The following is a 19,305-nucleotide window of genomic DNA, read 5'->3' on the forward strand; positions in this document are numbered from 1 at the left end:
AGGCAAATACGACTTGATAGGTATAACTGAAACTTGGGATGACTCCCATGACTGGAATATAGCAACTGAAGGATATAACTTGTTCAAAAAGAACAGAAGAAATAGAAAGGGAGGTAGAGTTGCACTATATGTTAAAAATACCTATCCCTGCACAGAAATACAGGCGGATGAGACTGGGAGCCCCGTCGAGAGCGTCTGGATTAAAGTAAATGGGGCAAAGAATAAAAAGAACATGATAATTGGAGTCTACTACCAACCACCCAATCAAGGAGAAGACGAGGACAAAACTTTTGAGAAACAAATTGCCAGTGTTTCAAGGAAGTGTGATGTAGTAGTGATGGGGGACTTCAATTACCCTGATATCTGTTGGGAGACAAATACTACCAAAAGCGGCCCTTCCAAGAAATTCCTGACATGTGTGGGTGATAACTTTCTCCTACAGAAAGTGGAGGAAGGAACTAGAGGATCGGCAATCCTTGACTTGATATTGACCAACAGGGATGACTTAGTGGATAAAGTGGCAGTTACGGGAACTCTGGGGGAAAGTGACCACGTCATACTTAAATTCTTGATTATGAAGGAGACAAAAGTTGAGTGTAGCCATGCACGTACTCTGGATTTTAGGAAAGCTGATTTTAATAAACTCAGAACTATGATAAGTAAGGTTCCATGGCAAATGAGCCTAAAGAGAAAAGGAGTGCAGGATGCGTGGGAGGAAAGAGAGAGGAAAGAAATGGTGGTTCAACAGCTTAGTGAGGATGGCAAATTGATAACAGATGACAAAGAAAAGGCTGAAGTGCTCAATTCCTACTTTGCCTCAGTCTTCTCCCAAAAGCAGGTCTATGACCCCCCTGGAGAAAGTGAAGCAGAAGTTGAGGGGGCAAGATTGCAATTTGAGATTGATAAACAAATAGTCAAAGAACACCTAATTTCCTTGAATGAGTTCAAATCTCCAGGGCCCGATGAACTGCATCCTAGAGTAATGAAGTTGCTAGCGGAAGAACTCTCAGAACTTTTGTCTATTATCTTTACAAAATCATGGAAGACAGGTGAGGTGCTGGACGACTGGAGGAGGGCTAACATTGTCCCTATCTTCAAAAAGGACAAAAAAGAGGAACCTGGGAACTATAGACCAGTCAGTCTGACATTCATCCCTGGAAAAATTCTGGAGCAGATTATAAAGAAGTCAATCTGTAAACACCTTGAAATCAATGCGGTGATCACTAGAAGCCAACATGGATTTGTCAGGAACAAATCCTGTCAGACTAATTTGATCTCATTTTTTGATCGGGTAACCTCCCTTGTGGACTGTGGGAACGCTGTGGATGTCAGATATCTTGACTTCAGCAAAGCTTTTGACAAAGTGCCCCATGATATTCTGATTAACAAACTAGCTAAAAATGGGCTAGATGGAACAACTATTAGGTGGATTCACAGTTGGCTACAGAATAGGACTCAAAGAATACTTATCAATGGAACCTTCTCAAACTGGGGAGAGGCAACGAGTGGGGTGCCGCAGGGCTCAGTCCTGGGCCCAGTGCTCTTCAACATTTTTATTAATGATTTGGACGAAGAGGTGCAGGGAACGCTTATCAAATTTGCAGATGACACAAAATTGGGTGGGATAGCTAGTACCCTGGAAGACAGAAACAAACTTCAAAGTGATCTTGATAGGCTGGAGTGCTTGGCTGAAAACAAAAGAATGAAATTTAATAGGGATAAATGCCAAGTTCTACATTTAGGAAATAGAAACCAAAGGCACAGCAACAAGATGAGGGATACTTGGCTCAGCAATACTACAAACGAGAAGGATCTTGGAATTGTTGTAGATCACAAGCTGAATATGAGCCAACAGTGCGATATGGCTGCAAGAAATGCAAATGCTATTTTGTGCTGCATTAATAGAAGTATAGCTTCCAAATCACGTGAGGTACTGGTTCCTCTCTATTCAGCCCTGGTTCGGCTTCATCTAGAGTATTGCGTCCAGTTCTGGGTTCCACAATTCAAGAAGGACGCAGACAAGCTGGAGCGTGTTCAGAGGAGGGCAACCAGGATGAACAGGGGTCTAGAAACAAAGCCCTATGAAGAGAGACTTTTTTAGGCAAAGTAGGAAAAGAGAATCGAAGAAGGATACGAGGAAAGAAGAATACGAGGAAAATTTAGTGATAAGTATTAGGTTTAAAGATAACTGGAGAGAATACGGTTTCTAGGTCTGTGCACAATGCGGACGACGAAGAACTGAGGGAAGGGCGGGAACCCCGTGGTCATGCGTGGTAGCGCGGGGGAGGGGTTCCCGCCCAAAAACGTTTCCCTAAGCTATTGGAGATTCCGGTCTGGTCTCTGCGCAGGCGCAAAGCCCATATGTGTGATGCATAGAGACCACGATGAAGAACTGGGCATGTTTAGCCTGGAGAAGAGAAGATTGAGGGGAGACATGATAGCACTCTTCAAATACTTAAAAGGTTGTCACACAGAGGAGGGCCAGGATCTCTTCTCAATCCTCCCACAGTGCAGGACACGGAATAAAGGGCTCAAGTTAAAGGAAGCCAGATTCCAGCTGGACATCAGGAAAAACTTCCTGACTGTTAAGAGAAGTACGACAATGGAATCAGTTGCCTGGTGAAGTTGTGGGCTCTCCCACACTAGAGGCCTTCAAGAGGCAGCTGGACAACCATCTGTCAGGGATGCTTTAGGGTGGATTCCTGCATTGAGCAGGGGGTTGGACTCGATAGCCTTGTAGGCCCCTTCCAACTCTGCTATTCTATGATTCCTGCTTTATGCAGGAGAAGCAGCTCAATAAAGATGACCTCTGAATGGGCCATGTGCACTTTTTACTTCCTCTTTCCTCTCCCTGAGAGAAAGAGGAAGCATCGAGCAATGAAAATGGGGGCAAAGAAGCCACAGGAGGCAAGCGTGATCCTGCCCCCCCCCCAACCCCGGTCTAATGGAGCTCAGAGAGAGAGAGAGAAAGAGAGAATTTCTCCAGATCAATCACCAGTAGGGATGCCTATGAATTACAAACAGACATCTAAAGTTACTGCACCATTTCAGGCCCAAGACAGATTTATGCTGTAGTAACTTGTGGGCTGAAAAAAATATATTGGCTTTGCACATACTTATATTTGATGCTGTTTAAAACTCTCAAATTTATGCTGGAGTCCATTTACTATAGAAGAAAAGTATTATTTCATTCATTATATTCTTTTAGCATTCTGCAACCTAAAATTGTTCTTTTTATACTAAATTTTGAAGCACCTCAATTTTTTCAAAAATAATAAAAAATGGAACTTGACTAACCTGCTTATTGTTCTGGTAGTATGCTTGAACAAAGCACTGTGTAAACACCTGCATTATAGTCATTACTTCTGGTGCTCCATCAGTTTCCAGCAGGGCATTCCTGAGCAGTGAAAAGTTTAATTATGACAGGTCAGATTATGAGTGTGCCAATCACACAGCCATTAATTGAGAGAATGAAAAAAATTAATGAGAGCATTATTCCCATGCCTTAAGCTGTGTCCTTAACTCATGGACCTATTATGTCAACTTGGGAAATGAAGAAAACACTAACTTCACTTTGCCTCTTTTTGACTATGAATACATAAATACCCTTCTACAATATCTTTGCTGTTAGAACAAATCTAGTGTCAACCTAACATTGGCAGCATTATTTTTGGAAACTGCAAACCCTCAAGCTACAACTGTAAATGCAGTACCTGGCTATTAGTGTAGATAGTTTCTAAGATTCAACATACTCTAATGTGGGATATTAATTCAGCAATTAATTCAGCTTTGGGAGAAAAGCAGTAAGAGGAAAAAGCAGAACACTGGTCTGGATTTTATTGTCATCCAGGCAAGCCTGGAAAACATATTTTCATGGAATTGTTTGGTGCATCCACAGACCTTCCCAAAACCACTGGGTAATTCCCCTGGCTCTGGTTTTAAATGTTTTAATTTCTCCTAATCCTCATTATCCCCATTATTTTAGCTATCATATTAATGCTACAGGTATACAATAGATATCAATAACTCTTTGTATGGGATTGTAAACCATTTAGATGTGTTTTTCTTCTCATTCACCCTTTCCAGGCTTTCTTTAAGAAAACTTGAGTTTACTTCCAAGAGTTCTCAAAATCTTGGAAATACTTGGGCTGGAAGATCTTCTCCACTGTTGCTGCTGGTTTTCTTCCCTCTCCATTAAAAGCTGAGAGCTAAGCCATGATTCCTGTATGCAGTGACAGAGGCCTAATCTACTCCAAGCAGGGTATTGCACTATGAAAGCGGTATGAAAGCAGCATATAAAAGGCAGGAGCCACACTACTGCTTTATAGCAGTACTGAAGTGCAAGGACAATTGTTGGGCCCACTGACACATACCATATACTGCTTTCATAGTGCTCTATCCTGCTTGGTGTAGATTAGGCCATAGTCTCCATGGCCAGGGAGAACTGTGGTTTAAAAAGAAAAATACTTTTAAGAGAAGATGAGGAATTTAAAAAAACTGCAGTTCTCCAGATTCCTATGAACAATGGACCTTCCAAACATTTCTAAAGTTTCCATTGTGGGCTGGAATTATGGAATCCTAGAATGATCTCTCCATTTTTTCCAGTCTTCACTAATACAGGTTTCTCTCTCCCACCCTACAACTTTGTATGTTTGGGAAATGGGGGAAGAGGGAGGGAAGTGGTAGCACAGAATGCTGGTTCTGAAAGAGGGCTTCGAGGAAAAAGAGGGAAAAAGCACCATGAAAAGGCTATAAGAAAAAAAGGCTACTAGCTCTGGTGCTATGAAATTTATTTTTATCCGAAATATAAAAATGTTCGAAAAAACTTTCAACCAAACTTGTACAACACTCAGTGTTTCGGATCCAGAGATCCTTTGTCAGGAGCTGTACAATGAAATAAATTAATTTTTGAAGTAATTATAAATTTAAAACCTTCTAGATATTTTTTTACAAGACCGCAGTCGTGTTCATTCTGTCTCCATCAGCAGTCAAAGACAGAACGAATACAACAGAATGAACACGACTTGAAAGGTCCCCAAAAGCAGTCTTCCCATGGACTGTAGAGCAATTAATTTGCCATTGGTTGCAGATAAATAACAATGTGAAAACAATGGCCAGTTAACAATAATCTGCAATCGGTAGTTAAAATAAATTACAATCGAGTTGTTAAACTAGCACTTTTTTTAATAATGTGAAATCAGGATAACTCTGCTTAAAAAGTAATGGTATAAAGGCAACTGTATGAATTCTGTGAAAAAGAACAAAAGTAAAAACTCACAAAAAATGATTTGAAGCCACCCTGTGGTAACTTATGAATACTGCTTGAGGTTACTTTGATGTACTGAAAATTTATCTAATGATAACCTTAAGAAATAATTATATTTTAGGAATAAATAAACCACACCATTGAAGATTATCAGCAGTGTTAAAACTATCAAAGCTATTATAACTACAATGCAACCCCTTCAACAGTGTCTACAATAGTTACATATAGTTAGGGTGACCATATGGAAAGGAGGTCAGGGCTCCTGTATCTTTAACAGTGCTATAGAAAAGGGAATTTCAGCAGGTGTCCTGTATGCATGCAGCACCTGGTGAAATTCCTTCATCACAACAGTTAAAAGCTGTAGGAGTCTTGCCCTCTTGACCAGATACAAAAGAGGGCAGAGCTCCTGCAGCTTTAACTGTTGTGATGAAGAGGGAATTTCACCAGGTGCTGCATGCATACAAATGACACCTGCTGAAATTCTATACAACTGTTAAAAATGCAGGAGCCCAGTCCTCCTTTTCATATGGTCACCCTACATATAGTGCTCCTTGGGAAAGGTTCTTGCTTGTGAAAGGAAGATAATGCAATACAAAGATTTATTCTGAATGTGTTAAAGCCATTCGAACATGAGGGGTTTTGCCTCCCAAATAATACAACTTTGGAAACTATAGAAATCAGCACTTCAGATTTTTAATAGCAGTACTTAAAAACCAACAGGTCATTAAAAAATCTGCTGCCCAATTAATCATGAGTCCTTAATTAATTATGCTAACCTATTAACTGACTACACTTTTCAGCCCTAGTTGTTTCATTATGAATAATAATAATAATAATAATAATAATAATAATAATAATAATAATAATAATAATAGTGTTTTTAAAGCTCCAGTTGATGCAGAACACCGCAGCCTGCTTCACAGTAGAGGTGAGTATTAAGGCAAGGTAGCCACCAAACTGATTATAATGGTGCTGGTTTCCACCCTTTAAAGCACTAAAAGTCCTAAATGTCCCCATATGATCCCTTCCATTCATTAAGAAAGACAACCAAGGCTTCTCTGGTGTCATCTACTAGGCTGGGACACAAGTTTATGCAGCCCCAGTACTGTAGAACCCTTTTCCCCATGGAGCATATAGATGATACCCAGCACTTTAAAAACCTGTTCTTAAGTGGTCAATTTTAACTTTTGCTTTTATGGTTAGTTTTTGAGTTTGTATTTGCTTTGTAATGTCTGTACTGTAAAATGGCTTAAAGTTTAATATGAAAATATAAATCTATTAAATGTAATGGATTTCAGGTTCCTTGAGCGTCAAAGGGAAAAACAACAATGCTGTGATAAAATCACAAGTACCCGGAGCAGTCAGGGTTCTTCCATTATCAACCATGCAAAATCTTGCATTTAGTTCTGGGCCTTGAATTGCCAACAGAGGGACTAGGTTGTGTGTGTGATTCTCCAAGCCACATTCTTAATATGAAGACATTAATAACAAATCTGAAAGATGTACCACCATATTTAAAAGATGGGAATGCTCAGGCACCCTTACCAAAAGTCAAAGCAAAATTCAAATGTTTATTTAAGTTGCTAATACAGTTCCATATGTTCTGAGCACTGGAGTTAGATAGATAAAACCCTTCCCCATAAATCGTAGGCAATCTTACTTGAAAATTTCATCAGCAGTTCTGAAGATAGCTGGATGACACGCAGCTTGGTGCTATTGAAAATAAGATGAAAACAAACACTTAGTTTAGACAAAATTTCTATCATAAACAAAACAGACAATAGTTGATTTCCTCTGCAGCTCTCGATGTTGACTTAGCCAAATTGCTAAAAAGTCTACATAATAAAATTCTTAAGAGACAAGGACATGTCCGAAATGATGACGTCATGAAACTTGTTTGAGATGTTTATCAATATGGTTTGGTAAATGACATTTTGTATCAGTAAGTTGGTCATTAGTTTAAGACTCTGTTTCATTCTGAAATTTATCAGTGATTGCCAAGTTGTTGTTGTTGTTTTTCTTCCTCAAAGTTAGGAATTGCTGGAAAACATCAACATTCACCAAGATGCTAATATTTACAATACAAAAATGTACTTGCTTTTTTAGAAAGGTGTAATTGGAAAGTAGCTTGATTTCAAGCTTGTTTTAAGAAAACCAGCTTCAGGATGAATATATTTTCAAAAAGTCCTCATAGCCAGTTGAAACAGCTTGAAACTCTGAGCAAGGACAAATGGTCCATCCAACTTTCATGGTAAGAGGAAAGTTACCTTAAGTGCTCATAGTACAAGCCCAAAGGACATATCCATGTAGCCAAGGCAGCTTCACAGTGAATACAGATTTGGAACACTGTTGGATACATTTTACAACAGTTTCACAAAGCATAAAGGGGAAAAGAGAGCTATTAGTCTAAACATCTTCTCAGTTTTCCTCACATGTCACTATCATACTGAAAGGATTCATTGGCACCTCATTTCCACATTGTACTCCTCAATTTTCTGTCATATACTTGCATTTAAGTTGTCATATTAAATGTATGCCACCTAGTGTTCATGAGTATTCACAGCTGGCTCTCTTACATATTTGTGAAAAACAACTTACAGCTTGTTGAAGACTGTCATCTCCAAATTCCTATCATCTGAAGGGGAATTGTGTGGATATGGGTTAAAATAACAAGATATAGGTAGGAGGAATTGTAGCTCGGTGGTAGGACATATGCTTTGTACACAGAAGGTCCCAGGGTTGACCGTCAGGTGGGGCAGAGAAAACTCCTCCATGAAGCCCTGGGAAGCCACTGCCAGTCAGTGTTGGCAATACTGAACCAATGGTCCGACTCAGTATAAGCCAGTTTCCTGTGTTCCTACATGTGGTTCCTTTCGTGCAGCACGTTCACGCAAAAATAGTAGCAGTCATGCTCAGTTTCACATATTTGTATAAAGAAAGGGGTGGGTAGAAGAGCTGCTTTTCAGGTCATTGAAGTTAAGAACTTTATCTTCTTTTTTTAACATACCACAGAATTACATTCACTAAATAGTCCTAGCATTTTCCGTACTTTGACAATGGTCCTGCATTTTGAACTTTGATGTCGAAGAACAGTAATACTTCTTTTTCAATAGCAAAGTATTCAACAAAACAGACAAGAAAGCCAGAGCATTGCTGTGGGGAAGAGTTCAGCTTGTGCATAGGATAAAGAAATTCAAGCCCTTGCTCAGTGTGAAGTTCTTTGGGTAGCCCTGAGTAAGTCACTATTTCTCAAACTAACCTACCTCAAACAGTTGTTGTGAAGCTAAAACTCCATTGAGCATCTTGAGCAAAAAAAAAAAGGTTGGGATACAAATGTAGCAACTAAATAAATAACCTTCTGTAGCATGCCGCTGTATAAACTTACAGTTTGCAGGCTCTGCAAAATCAAATGCATTTTGGAACCTGAGCCAAGTGATTTTATGTATGGATTAACTAATAGTATTGTTTAGTTAGCAGCGGTCTGATGTCAGATGGATTTTTTTTTTGTTTCAACCTTACATCGCAGTGTAATGTGCATTGGTGTTCTTTTGGTTTTTGGGGTGGTGGCTTTGTTTTGTTTTTGCAATTCTACAATATCTCATTAAAATAATTTTAAAGCTTAGCTGCCATTAATCTCAAATGCTGAAGTTTTCAACTTGGAACGTTATAGTGAATGTTTACATGGTTAGAGGGCTCTTAATAAAACACAGAAAATCTCTTAAGCAATGCAGAGTGTTAGTGGAATCGAGATCAAAAGCAGCCAACAAGAAGTCTGACAAAATCTGCACAAAGTGAGATGTGACTTTATTTAAAGTACCCTAAAGCCCATCAAAATCGGACTGGTTCCCCCTCCCCAGCACTCCCCTAGCTGTCCTTGCACTCCAGCTTTTATATAGGTGGTCTGGAAGGGGGCAGAAAGGAAGTCCCATACTCCACCAGGCTACAGGACATATTTAGCTAGTGAGCTACTGCCTTATGTTCCCTCTCCCCTAGCATCTATGGTGAAGTCATCTTTGTAATGCTCTCAAGCCAACTCTGTTCTGAACACTGGGGTGGTCAGAGGACAAAAGAAGGACCAAATGCAATGACTGACTAATGGCAGCAGCTGTTTCAGTGAAGAACAAGAGGCAGAGAGAAGATCATATCAGCCTGCCCACACTTTAAGGTCAGAAAGAGAGGCCCACGGTTAGGTGGGTGATGACATGTGAGAGGGCCTTCTTTGCAGTGGCCCCACACTTCTGGAACAAGTCGGCGTCAGAGGTCTGTCACTGCAAGCTTTTAAGAAAGCCCTGAAAACATATTATTTTACCTTGGCGTTTTCTTGATATGACCGCAATAGTTGATGGTATTGCTGCTGTTGTTGCTGGTTTTATTGTTGGTTTTATTACTATTTTACTGTGTCTACGTTTTTATCACTTTTAATATTTTAACTGTTTTTATGTATTTTATTGCTATAAGCCACCTTGGGAGGGCTTCTGCCCTGAAAGGCGACCAAGAAATATTTTAAATAAATACACAAATAAATAAATATCTTCCAGCTCTCTTGACCCCAGAGCCCTTTAGTGAAGTTACTACTTCTGCCACCATCTGAGATGCACAGACAGGATGCAGGATGTGTTTTTACTAATTCCAATCCCTCTCAGCAAGTGGGCAACTAACTGCATTGGCTCCACGATGGGAAATGTGGGGATCTTCCGCCATTGTAATGCTTGCTGAAACGGCCGCATCCATCAGCAAGCTGAGACACTTGGCCGTTCCTCTCCTTCTCTAGCCTTCATTGTAGCTAAATTGCATACATCCCAACAAGAGAGCAAAAGCCTTTGCGATAAATAATTCCAAATTGGCTTAAGTCTCATATTTGTCCATAATCTCTCTCCCAGGTTACCCAATCTTGAATCTAGTTTTCCTTGTAGCCAATGGGCAAGAGATTGTCTCTGGTTAGACGGAATACTTTGGCTCAACAGCAGACCTCTTGACATCAAAGAAGAAGAGATACCAAGATTGAAAAACAAAAAAACAGCTCAAATCAAAGGCTGAGAACAGAGTGTGTTCCAAGTGTGGTCGCTCAGCGGAAATTATCTGGGAGACTGAGCTAAAAGCTCATCCTAGCAGATATCATCTCCATGTGTGGGCCAGGGCCTTCAGTTCCTCAGGCTATCATATAAACAGTTTCCATGCTTCTGGGAGAGTTGCACAAGCATCACCCATTCATGCTACAGAACAGAATTGGTCAGAACAGAACAGAACAGCAGTGAATTTAGCAGAATTTAGCAGTCGTGAGCCCATCAATGTTGGTGATACTTGTTGCTAGGATACTGTGTCCCCTCCTCTCCCGCATGCACTGCAGTTCACACAAAATAGTTGCACAATTATTTGGTAAGGTGAATATACCACTATGTTTTTAGGGATATACCTTTTACCATCTGGAAAAAGAACTAGTGTTGCCAAGTCCTGAAAGGCAAAATAGTATTATAGAGGTCGTTTCACTATGTGCAACCTGTATAACACTTATCTTTTGTTTTTATACTTCCTAGTAACTATAGAATTTCCATTACTAATTTCATTCTTTCCCAAGGGATGGAAACATAAGTAACAGCACACCACATAAACTAGAAGTTACTAGACCATCACACTTTAATTACATTTGGAGCCCTAATATAACAGTGTTGGATATCATATTTCTTCCATAATAAAGCACAGCAGTCTTCCACTACCAAGACTAGACTTAAAAAGTGGCTGCTCTGTATACTCCTCTACGCTGTATCCTACAAAATGCCGCTACATAAAATTGTGCTGTATCACTCAGACAAAACCCTAGTGAAGATACATTCATCATTCTCATATTAGCAGCCACTGTCCAGGCTGCTTCTTCATATTAAACTATTTTAACTTAAATTAGGGGGTTATCACAGGAATCTTATCTTTGCTTCTGAAAGTGCTGTGGCTCTCTAGATGCACAACACAAACCCCAATTACTTGTGCCTACAGACTTCTTTTTCTCCCACAGTGGTTTCATGACTGGCTTAGCAAACTGTATTACTCAGCAACATAGCTGTGAAACCCAGGTACAAAAGCACTTAGAATTCCAGAACTCCCTTAACTAGTGATAAAACTAATGTAGTCCTCCCCTTCTACCAGAATGGTGAGAGCAGAGAGCACAGTAAGGTTGTTACCTAGGGGGAAGACTAGTTAGAAAGAAACTAACTAATTCTGTTGTTTCTTCTCTCCCTCTCCCCATCCCCCATTTTATCTATTTGTTTCTTGGCAGCTGAGTGTTGGGGAGGAGCAGGGAAGCATAAGACTCCTAAGAAACAAAACAAAAGAGAGAGAAACCTCACTTCCAGGCCTGCATCCCTGTGTTTGGGGGCCCAGCTCTCAGTACCAAATAATCCCAGATTCAGCCAAAAGTAAAGAGGCTTGCTTTTTACTTTTTCTACCAAAGTGTGCTTCACCTATCAGTGTTAGTAATGCTGATATTGGGTTTTTAAAAGTTAAAACAGGAAGTATGCTCATCACTAACGAAAATTACACAGGGACTGGGTTCGCATGACACAATAGGCCACAGTGGGTTGCAAGCCTTGTTTGTATCAGCCTGGCTTTACTGAGTGGATGATCCAGTGTGGTTGATCCAGTGTGGATGATTCAGCGTGCATAGTTTTGCGAAAACAAGCCACCTTGAGAACTCATGGCTTGTAGTAGGGTTGTTGAGGGTAGCTTGTTAGGATGTCTGGACCTGGCGGCATGGCTTGTCCCAAGCGGCTAGAGCTGCTTGGCAAGAGTAGCAAAAAAGCCCATACTGCTATTTGCGTTCTCACTAATGCCACCTCCAGCCTCCCTCCTCCCTTGCCACCGATGTCAAAATGGCACTTTGGAAGGACCGTAACTCAAGTCGCCACCTACAAATGCCATGAGACTGCTTGCTCTTAAATTTATATGAACTGTGTATTTGTGAAATATTTAAGAGGCCTTTAGTACAATAGGGAGGCCAAAATCATATTGTTTTTATTAATGCCAACGTGCCATACTCACCAATAAAGAACCTTTTATCAGACATGCCATCTCTTGCATTGAATTCAGCTGACTGGAGATTAAATTCTCAATATTTCGGAGTAATGCTTTCTCCAGACTAGGAGGATGACGGAGCCACAACTGCAGCACTGCAGATTCAGACAAGGAAATCTTTTTCCTGTATTAAAAAGAAGTATGCTATTCTCTTCCATCTAAGCTATAAAGCAAATACATGTCTTTCTAAAATTGTAATGAACTGCACAAACTACTATCAAAACGCTTCCATATATTTTGCCTAAAGATTTTTGGGGGAAAAGGAGTTTGAGTTGTTATTGCTGCTGCTGCTGTTGTTGTTGCTGCTGCTGTTATTATTATTACTGCATTAGCAATGAGTATGTCATTTTACAGAGTATAAGAGAACAGGTCCTTGGTCTGATGGCTTGCAGTCTATAATTCAACACTGGGAGACAAGAGAGGAAGGAGGAAGCAGGGATAAACAGGGAAAGAATATGCATTATTACAGTCAACATAATTGCCAGATTACAATTACACATAATTATCATATTATCCCCATAGTCATTAGGAAACTGGAATAGTTAATGAGCAAATAAATTATAGACCAATATAAAGATATGGTGGTATAATTAAAGAGTTCTTGGTTCTTAACCTCTTGCTTCTAAAAATCACACACTTCCAAATAATAAAGGTACCAATTTTTTTTAATGCAGTACAGTTCCTTAAAAGTGTAATCTAATTTACCATGTACCAGATTTTCTAGGTCTTCGTAACTCAGAAAACTTAGTGGGTATATCCAACTGGGCCCAACACTGCCTGCACTGCTTCTTCATCACCTGCCTTTATGTTACAAGGGTAACATGAATTGGCCAATCTAAAGCCTCAGGAAGAAATAGGGTCCAATCCTGAAGTGTCCTCACCTCAGTTTAGATAAACAGGTTAAAATACCTCCTGGGTACTCCTCATGGTCCTCTTTCTTCTTGGGACATCTACCTAATTGTCTCTCAGAACTATGGCTTTTATCATATTTAGCCAGCCGGCCTACATTTAATCATCCCCTTACTCTGAAGCAAAGTAAATGCACATGCTTTGACTTGGGGGAGTGTCTTCAAGGCGCCACCTCCCTCTCCAAGCCTGCACTTTCCCTCTCCCAGGGTGGCATTGGGTAATCCTGACGCCGAAGAGCAAGCGCAGTGTTTCTGGGCAGCCATCTGGGTCATGGAGCCGCCCCCTCTGTCTTCCTGGTGGAAGGTGACCAATCGTTGGTTGCCCTCCATCGAGCTCCGCCCCTGGCTTGGCCCTGGAGTGACATCACATGTCAAAGTACCGTATTGACGTCGCTCCGTGTGATGTCACTCCCTGATTTTTTTCAAAGTGCAGCATCGTGGGAAGCCCTGCAGTGGCTGCGAAGCTGCGTTTGCATCATCTAACCAACGTGCCACAGATCCACAGCCACTGCAGGGCTTTCCCCGCATATAGACAGCCCCTTTATTTCTTCCTTTTTCTTCTGATATTGTTCTAATTATATCCATTCTGCCTACATCAGCACAAAGAGAGTATAGCAATGCAATTCCATACAGAAACTTATAAGCATTATTTACTACTTAGTCACCACACTACACCGGAAGAAATTAAAAAGTCACAATTGGGATGCTACATGAAATTTCTCAGTTGTTGAGTTGTGCTGTTGGGAAGTGCATAAATTCCTTCCGTGTTTTGAAAGGAAAAAAGGGAGGAAGTATCCCTTTTAGAACTTGAAAAGATGGAAATAGCAATACAAATACAAGAAAATTCAATTAAATCTGGACATATATCTAAAAGTTGTAATATACTGTGGGCATGTCTAGACCAGGGGAGAGAGTGGGGAGGATCTCACAATATTCGGCTTGCGAGATCCTCCCCTTTGTCCACATGCGAGTGTGACATCCCAGGAGGAAGGAGAGATGTTGCACCTGCCATTTCCTGATTTTCTTTTCTTTCTTTTTTATAGAAGATGAGCACAAGTGCACTCCAACGAAAATGTTTTTTTTTTTAAAAAAAAAAAAACCAATCCCAATACCCCTCCCATGGATATGGAGTCCCTGAAGAGCTCTGTGCCCGGTTCCCGCCGCCTCGCATTTACTCACGAGGAGGTGGGACAAAGCCGGGACGCGCGCCCACACACCTCCCGCAATCTCGGGACGATCCCAAGACCACAGGAAAAATTGGCCTAAAAGGGGTCCCAGTTATCCCAGGGAAATGGAAGGATCATCCCTCCCTGCTCCCGGGATCCCTTGTGAGTCATGTGGACGCACAGGGATGATCCCGGGACGATCCCTGGGTTAAATACTGGTCTAGACATGCTCTATGTCTGCCTAATGTTTGCCATTTGCTAGTTGAAATAATTTCATGAAGAAGCCAACAAAGCATGTCTTACAACCTTAGGTAAGTGTCTACATGGTTAATAACATGGAAGTGAGAAAAAGGAAAACAAATAATTGCTGAGGGAAACTGATCCATGCTGATGAAAAGTTGCATTGACAGCAAAGCATTTTTTCCTCCAAGAATTGTTTTCTTCTCTCATGGTGACCTTTGGGGCATAAAATGCCAAAAGTTATATGTCCTTCCGATAAGCAAAGCAATCATTCTCCCAGTTTTGGGTTGGTCCTGTTCCACAGTGTCATTGTCTGCTTTTGATACACCTTCATTGCTGTTTTCTGAGACAAAAGTAATTTGAAGCATGTCTTTGTTATGGCAATGCAGATGTAATGAGGTTCTGTAGGTCCTGATCTACTAAACTTTGGGCCACTCATACCCTAAATAAATTTGATGTATTGTGACACAGCAGGGGAGGATTCTTGAGAGGGAACAGTATTTGCACATTCAGCATTAAATTAAGAAAAAGGGGGTAAATCTCAAAAAACAAAGTACAGGACACACTATCCTACTCAGAATATACCTCTATGACCACATAGAAAGTTCAGACTAATATTGACAAGTGGGAAAATATATTTGCAATGCTTGGTTCTGTGTTGACTCAGTGATGTTGACACAGTTTAGATGGTATATTGTAAAAGAATTGTCCCAGGATTACATCCAGAATTTTTACCGCTAGCAATGGAACATGATGATCTAAAGGCACAGCAATCGGAGAAGCAAAAGGCCACCCATTCTTCTGAGACAATATGGTTTGTAATTTTCTAGATTTGCTCCTGATAGATCATTTATCAACACAGGATAAATATAAATAGAAAGCAGCACACCTTGCTTTAAGGATTAAATTGAAAATTGTATTTTTACCCAGAAATCCCAAACCACAAACATTTTTCTAGGTTGAAAAGTCATATTCTGTCAAATTATTGCTGGCCAACACTAAAGTTACTGGTAAAAAGTGGAGAAAAGAGGCTACAATGTTGAAGCTTTTGCTCGCAAATATTTAAAAGTGTAAGAATCCAAGATGGATGGATGGATGGATGGATGGATGGATGGATGGATGGATAGATAGATAGATAGATAGATAGATAGATAGATAGATAGATAGATAGATATTATACATGTGCTGGATTTTATTTTTCAAAGTAAATGATTACAGAAAGTCTACAAATTAGAATGATGAATACAGTAAAGACTACATTTAGGTTGTAATTTTATACACATTTACTTGGGAGTAAGTCTCATTGAACTCAATGAGACTTACTTCTGAGTAAATATGTATAGGATTACACTGTAAATCTTCTAGCAACATTTATATTGGATCACTTCAATTCCTATTGGGAAATGACTGTAGGCGTTCCATGATCAGAAACTGAGAATAAGTTGTCCAAACAGTTTGTCCACTGCTATTGACTTTAACCTGAGTTGGAGGGACATATTCTAACATGCACTCTCAGTTAGAATGAGATAGCTAGGCCCAGCAGCACTTGCTGCACACAGTGTAACTGAGAGCATCCTAGACTACCTGCAATAAGTATGGTTTCATGAAAGGCATTCCCTAGTAGACTATCAGCAGGGTCTGAGTCCCTTGAAGATAGAAGGTTTGGCTCTATTGTGCTTTGTCTTAGACCACAAAAACTTTCTAGGCAACTTTCACCATAATTCTGTCTATCAACATGTTTCCATTATGGCCAGGCATCCACAATTTCACTTGGCATTCTTACTTGGGGTGGGTGTAGTGCTGCCCTTTGGCGAGCAGGACTGGTGGCCAGCCTTTCTCCCAGAGGTGGGCATAGATGACCCCAGCACAGCAATCCCTGCCACCTCCCCAAGCCAAAAGGAATGATGGAGTTGTTTATTTTATTTATTTATGCATTTATTTCATTTCTATATCGCCCAATAGCCAAAGCTGCCTGGGCAGTTCACAAAAATTGCTTGGCACGATGTGGCAAAGGCACCTGGAGAGGCTTGATCATGAAGAGTCAAAATGGGGGGAGAAAGGAAAAAGGAAAGGAAAGGAAAAGTTGGCCTTTTCTGTTATGAAGGAAAGCTAGTCAGGGAAGATTTAAATTAGGGATGTGCATCAGATTCAGCCAAATCCCAAATCAAAAAGGACTATTGGAAAGTTTTGAGGGATGTCTAAATTGAAGTGGGGCTCCGCTGAAGATCTGAATCTGTACCCTCTGCAAAGCTCTGTTAGCAATTTGGAGGGACAGAGTGACTGACACTGGGCCAATTCATATGATCGAACAGCCCATCATGAGTTATTTACACCACGATGAGCAGTGATGTGCGCTGGCTGGCAGTTTGCATATTCAGTCCTCAACCACGGTTTGTCATGGTGAGGTCTGTGGTAGAGTAATACAAGGACCGTTTAGCGCTCATGTAATTCCCACCTGCCCACTTCACACAACACGACACTTGATTATGTTAATGTTTTGCTACAGCACTACTGTTTCTCTCATCACTATTTCTGGTTATATTCCACTTTAACAGAGCAAAGGCGAAATGTTCACCCAATAAGGAATTGTTCATAAAATAAGAAATGGTTTGCTAATTATTGTGACTGTTTCTATAATTACACTAACTCCAGCTTGCTTCAATTAGCACAGCAACTGGAGACAATTATAAAAGAGAAATTAAAAAGGAGATTTTAGACTTACCTGTGGGTCTCTCTTCTTTTTGAGGGAAGGGAGGCAGTTAAGCATGATAGAGGGTTCCTGTTCAGGAGCCAGGAATGCAGACTCCAAGTTTAAAATGGAGTAAAACGGTGCCTCCTCTCAATTCCCACACAGTAAAAAAAAAAGTTTCTATGCCACCAGCCTCAATAATACAAAACCCATTGCTACAAAAGGCAGCCCAACTATGAAAACATAAACCAGGAACCACAAAAATCAGAACACCCTCTCATCCCAAGGGCCAAAGAGAAGGAAATATGGACATAGAGACAAAGACCTAGTTCACACGTAACAACAATTTCTGGGTTGTTTCTGGGTTGTTCTTGTGACACCCAAACCCAGAACACTGGGTTGTTTAGGGCCTAAACAACCCAGCAGTTAACTCAATAACAAACTATGGGTGATTGTAGGGTAAACTCTGGGTTGTTTAATCTCTAAACAACCCGGGGCTCCAGTTTCAAACATCACAATAACAATCCAAGAATGGGATGTTCCTGGGTTGTTGATTGAAAGTGGAATGAACAAGTACAGACGAAGCAGCTCGCTTGCTTGTTGCTGGGCCCCAACAATTCCTGGGTTGTTATGAGCAAACCGGATCAAAGAAATGAACATATCCCCTTAGACATACAGTACATGTGTGGATGGAAGCATGCAATGCAACAACAGCATAACAGCCATTCTTCCCTCGAGAAGAACGGAAATTCACAGGCAAAAAAAGAAAAGAAAAAGAATTCATATAATTTTGAAGAAGCAAAGGAATAATTCAGTATTTCTTAAAGAAAAGGTATTAATATATTATTTTTCTAAGCCATGTAGAGACTTCTGCTCTTCCCTGACAATTGAAAACACATGGACTACATTATTGTAAATGATTAATAAAAATGCGTTCACCTGCCCTGAACAGATGGGTCCAATCAGCAAATGAGGGCAGGCTGAAATGATTCAAACGACTCATCTGAACTATTACTACAAAAAGTCACTGAAAGGTAGGACAGAGTAGTGAGAGTACTAGGAAATGTTATCCTATAAGGAAAACACACTCTTCCCCGTGTAGAAAATAAAATTCATGTGCAGAAACAGATTTCCACACATGGACCAATTGTACAAGATGCACAAAAGCCTTCCGAACAGTGAGAAATCAGACAGCATCCAGTTATTCTGTGACATGCATATAAACCCCTATAAAGGAATTTGTGCAGAAACTATATACAGGTCCCATGGAATGAATACACGTTGTTCAAATACAATATATACCTAAAGCATAAAAAATGGAATTTCAACAGATGGTAAACTTGCAGAATCAACGGCCATTTTAGTCAAGGGCAAGTGAAGTATTTTCTGAGCTACTTACTGTAACATGGCCTCACTCACTGCTTCTAAAAACTCAGAGTGGAGGACCTCTTGTGATTCATCTCCATGATAGCTAAGAAGGACTTCAAGCAATGGTGTTACATCAGGCAAAGTAATAAGAGGTACACAGAGGAGGGACACAGATGTTACTCGAGAACAGATACTGGAGAAACAAAAATGTTTTATTTTGGTTAAAATGGCAATATATTTGTATTTTTCTAAAACAATTTGTTCATTGAACATAGGCAACTGAGGAAAGGCCAATTTTTAGCTAAGAGCAAGAATTCTTTATTTATTTTTTATCCTAAGGATGCCCCTGTATGCCTGTTTACATCTGTTTGGCCACTGTGGGGACAGAATGTTTGATTAGATAGTCCTTTGGTCTGATCCAGCAGGGCTCTTATGTTCACATAACTACTCAAAAGGACATGAAAAGACTTTAAAAAACAAACAGATCTATCTGCATTGTTGCTAAATTCAGAGCACATAACATACCTCAACCAAGTTCAGAGGTACAGGTATGGTGTACTCATTCTTGCTTTGGCAACAAAGAATACTTGGCCTTATGTAATATTG

The 19,305-nt window shown here is 40.2% G+C and overlaps 1 protein-coding gene across 3 annotated transcripts in view; it reads right to left on the reverse strand.

Moving 5' to 3' along the window:
* The window catches only part of FANCC (FA complementation group C), an 86,243-nt gene that overhangs the window by 20,511 nt on the left and 46,427 nt on the right, over nucleotides 1-19,305 (reverse strand). For all 3 annotated transcript variants that reach the window (XM_063129418.1, XM_063129415.1, XM_063129417.1), the window contains exons 7-10: nucleotides 18,731-18,892; nucleotides 12,296-12,452; nucleotides 6,927-6,979; nucleotides 3,298-3,397 (exon numbers count right to left, since the gene is read on the reverse strand). In XM_063129418.1, the coding sequence (XP_062985488.1) occupies nucleotides 3,298-3,397; nucleotides 6,927-6,979; nucleotides 12,296-12,452; nucleotides 18,731-18,892 (472 nt within the window). The remainder of the gene's footprint in view (nucleotides 1-3,297; nucleotides 3,398-6,926; nucleotides 6,980-12,295; nucleotides 12,453-18,730; nucleotides 18,893-19,305) is intronic.

Source organism: Elgaria multicarinata, chromosome 6 (genome assembly GCF_023053635.1).
Source record: "Elgaria multicarinata webbii isolate HBS135686 ecotype San Diego chromosome 6, rElgMul1.1.pri, whole genome shotgun sequence".
NCBI classification, from domain to species: Eukaryota; Metazoa; Chordata; class Lepidosauria; order Squamata; family Anguidae; genus Elgaria; species Elgaria multicarinata.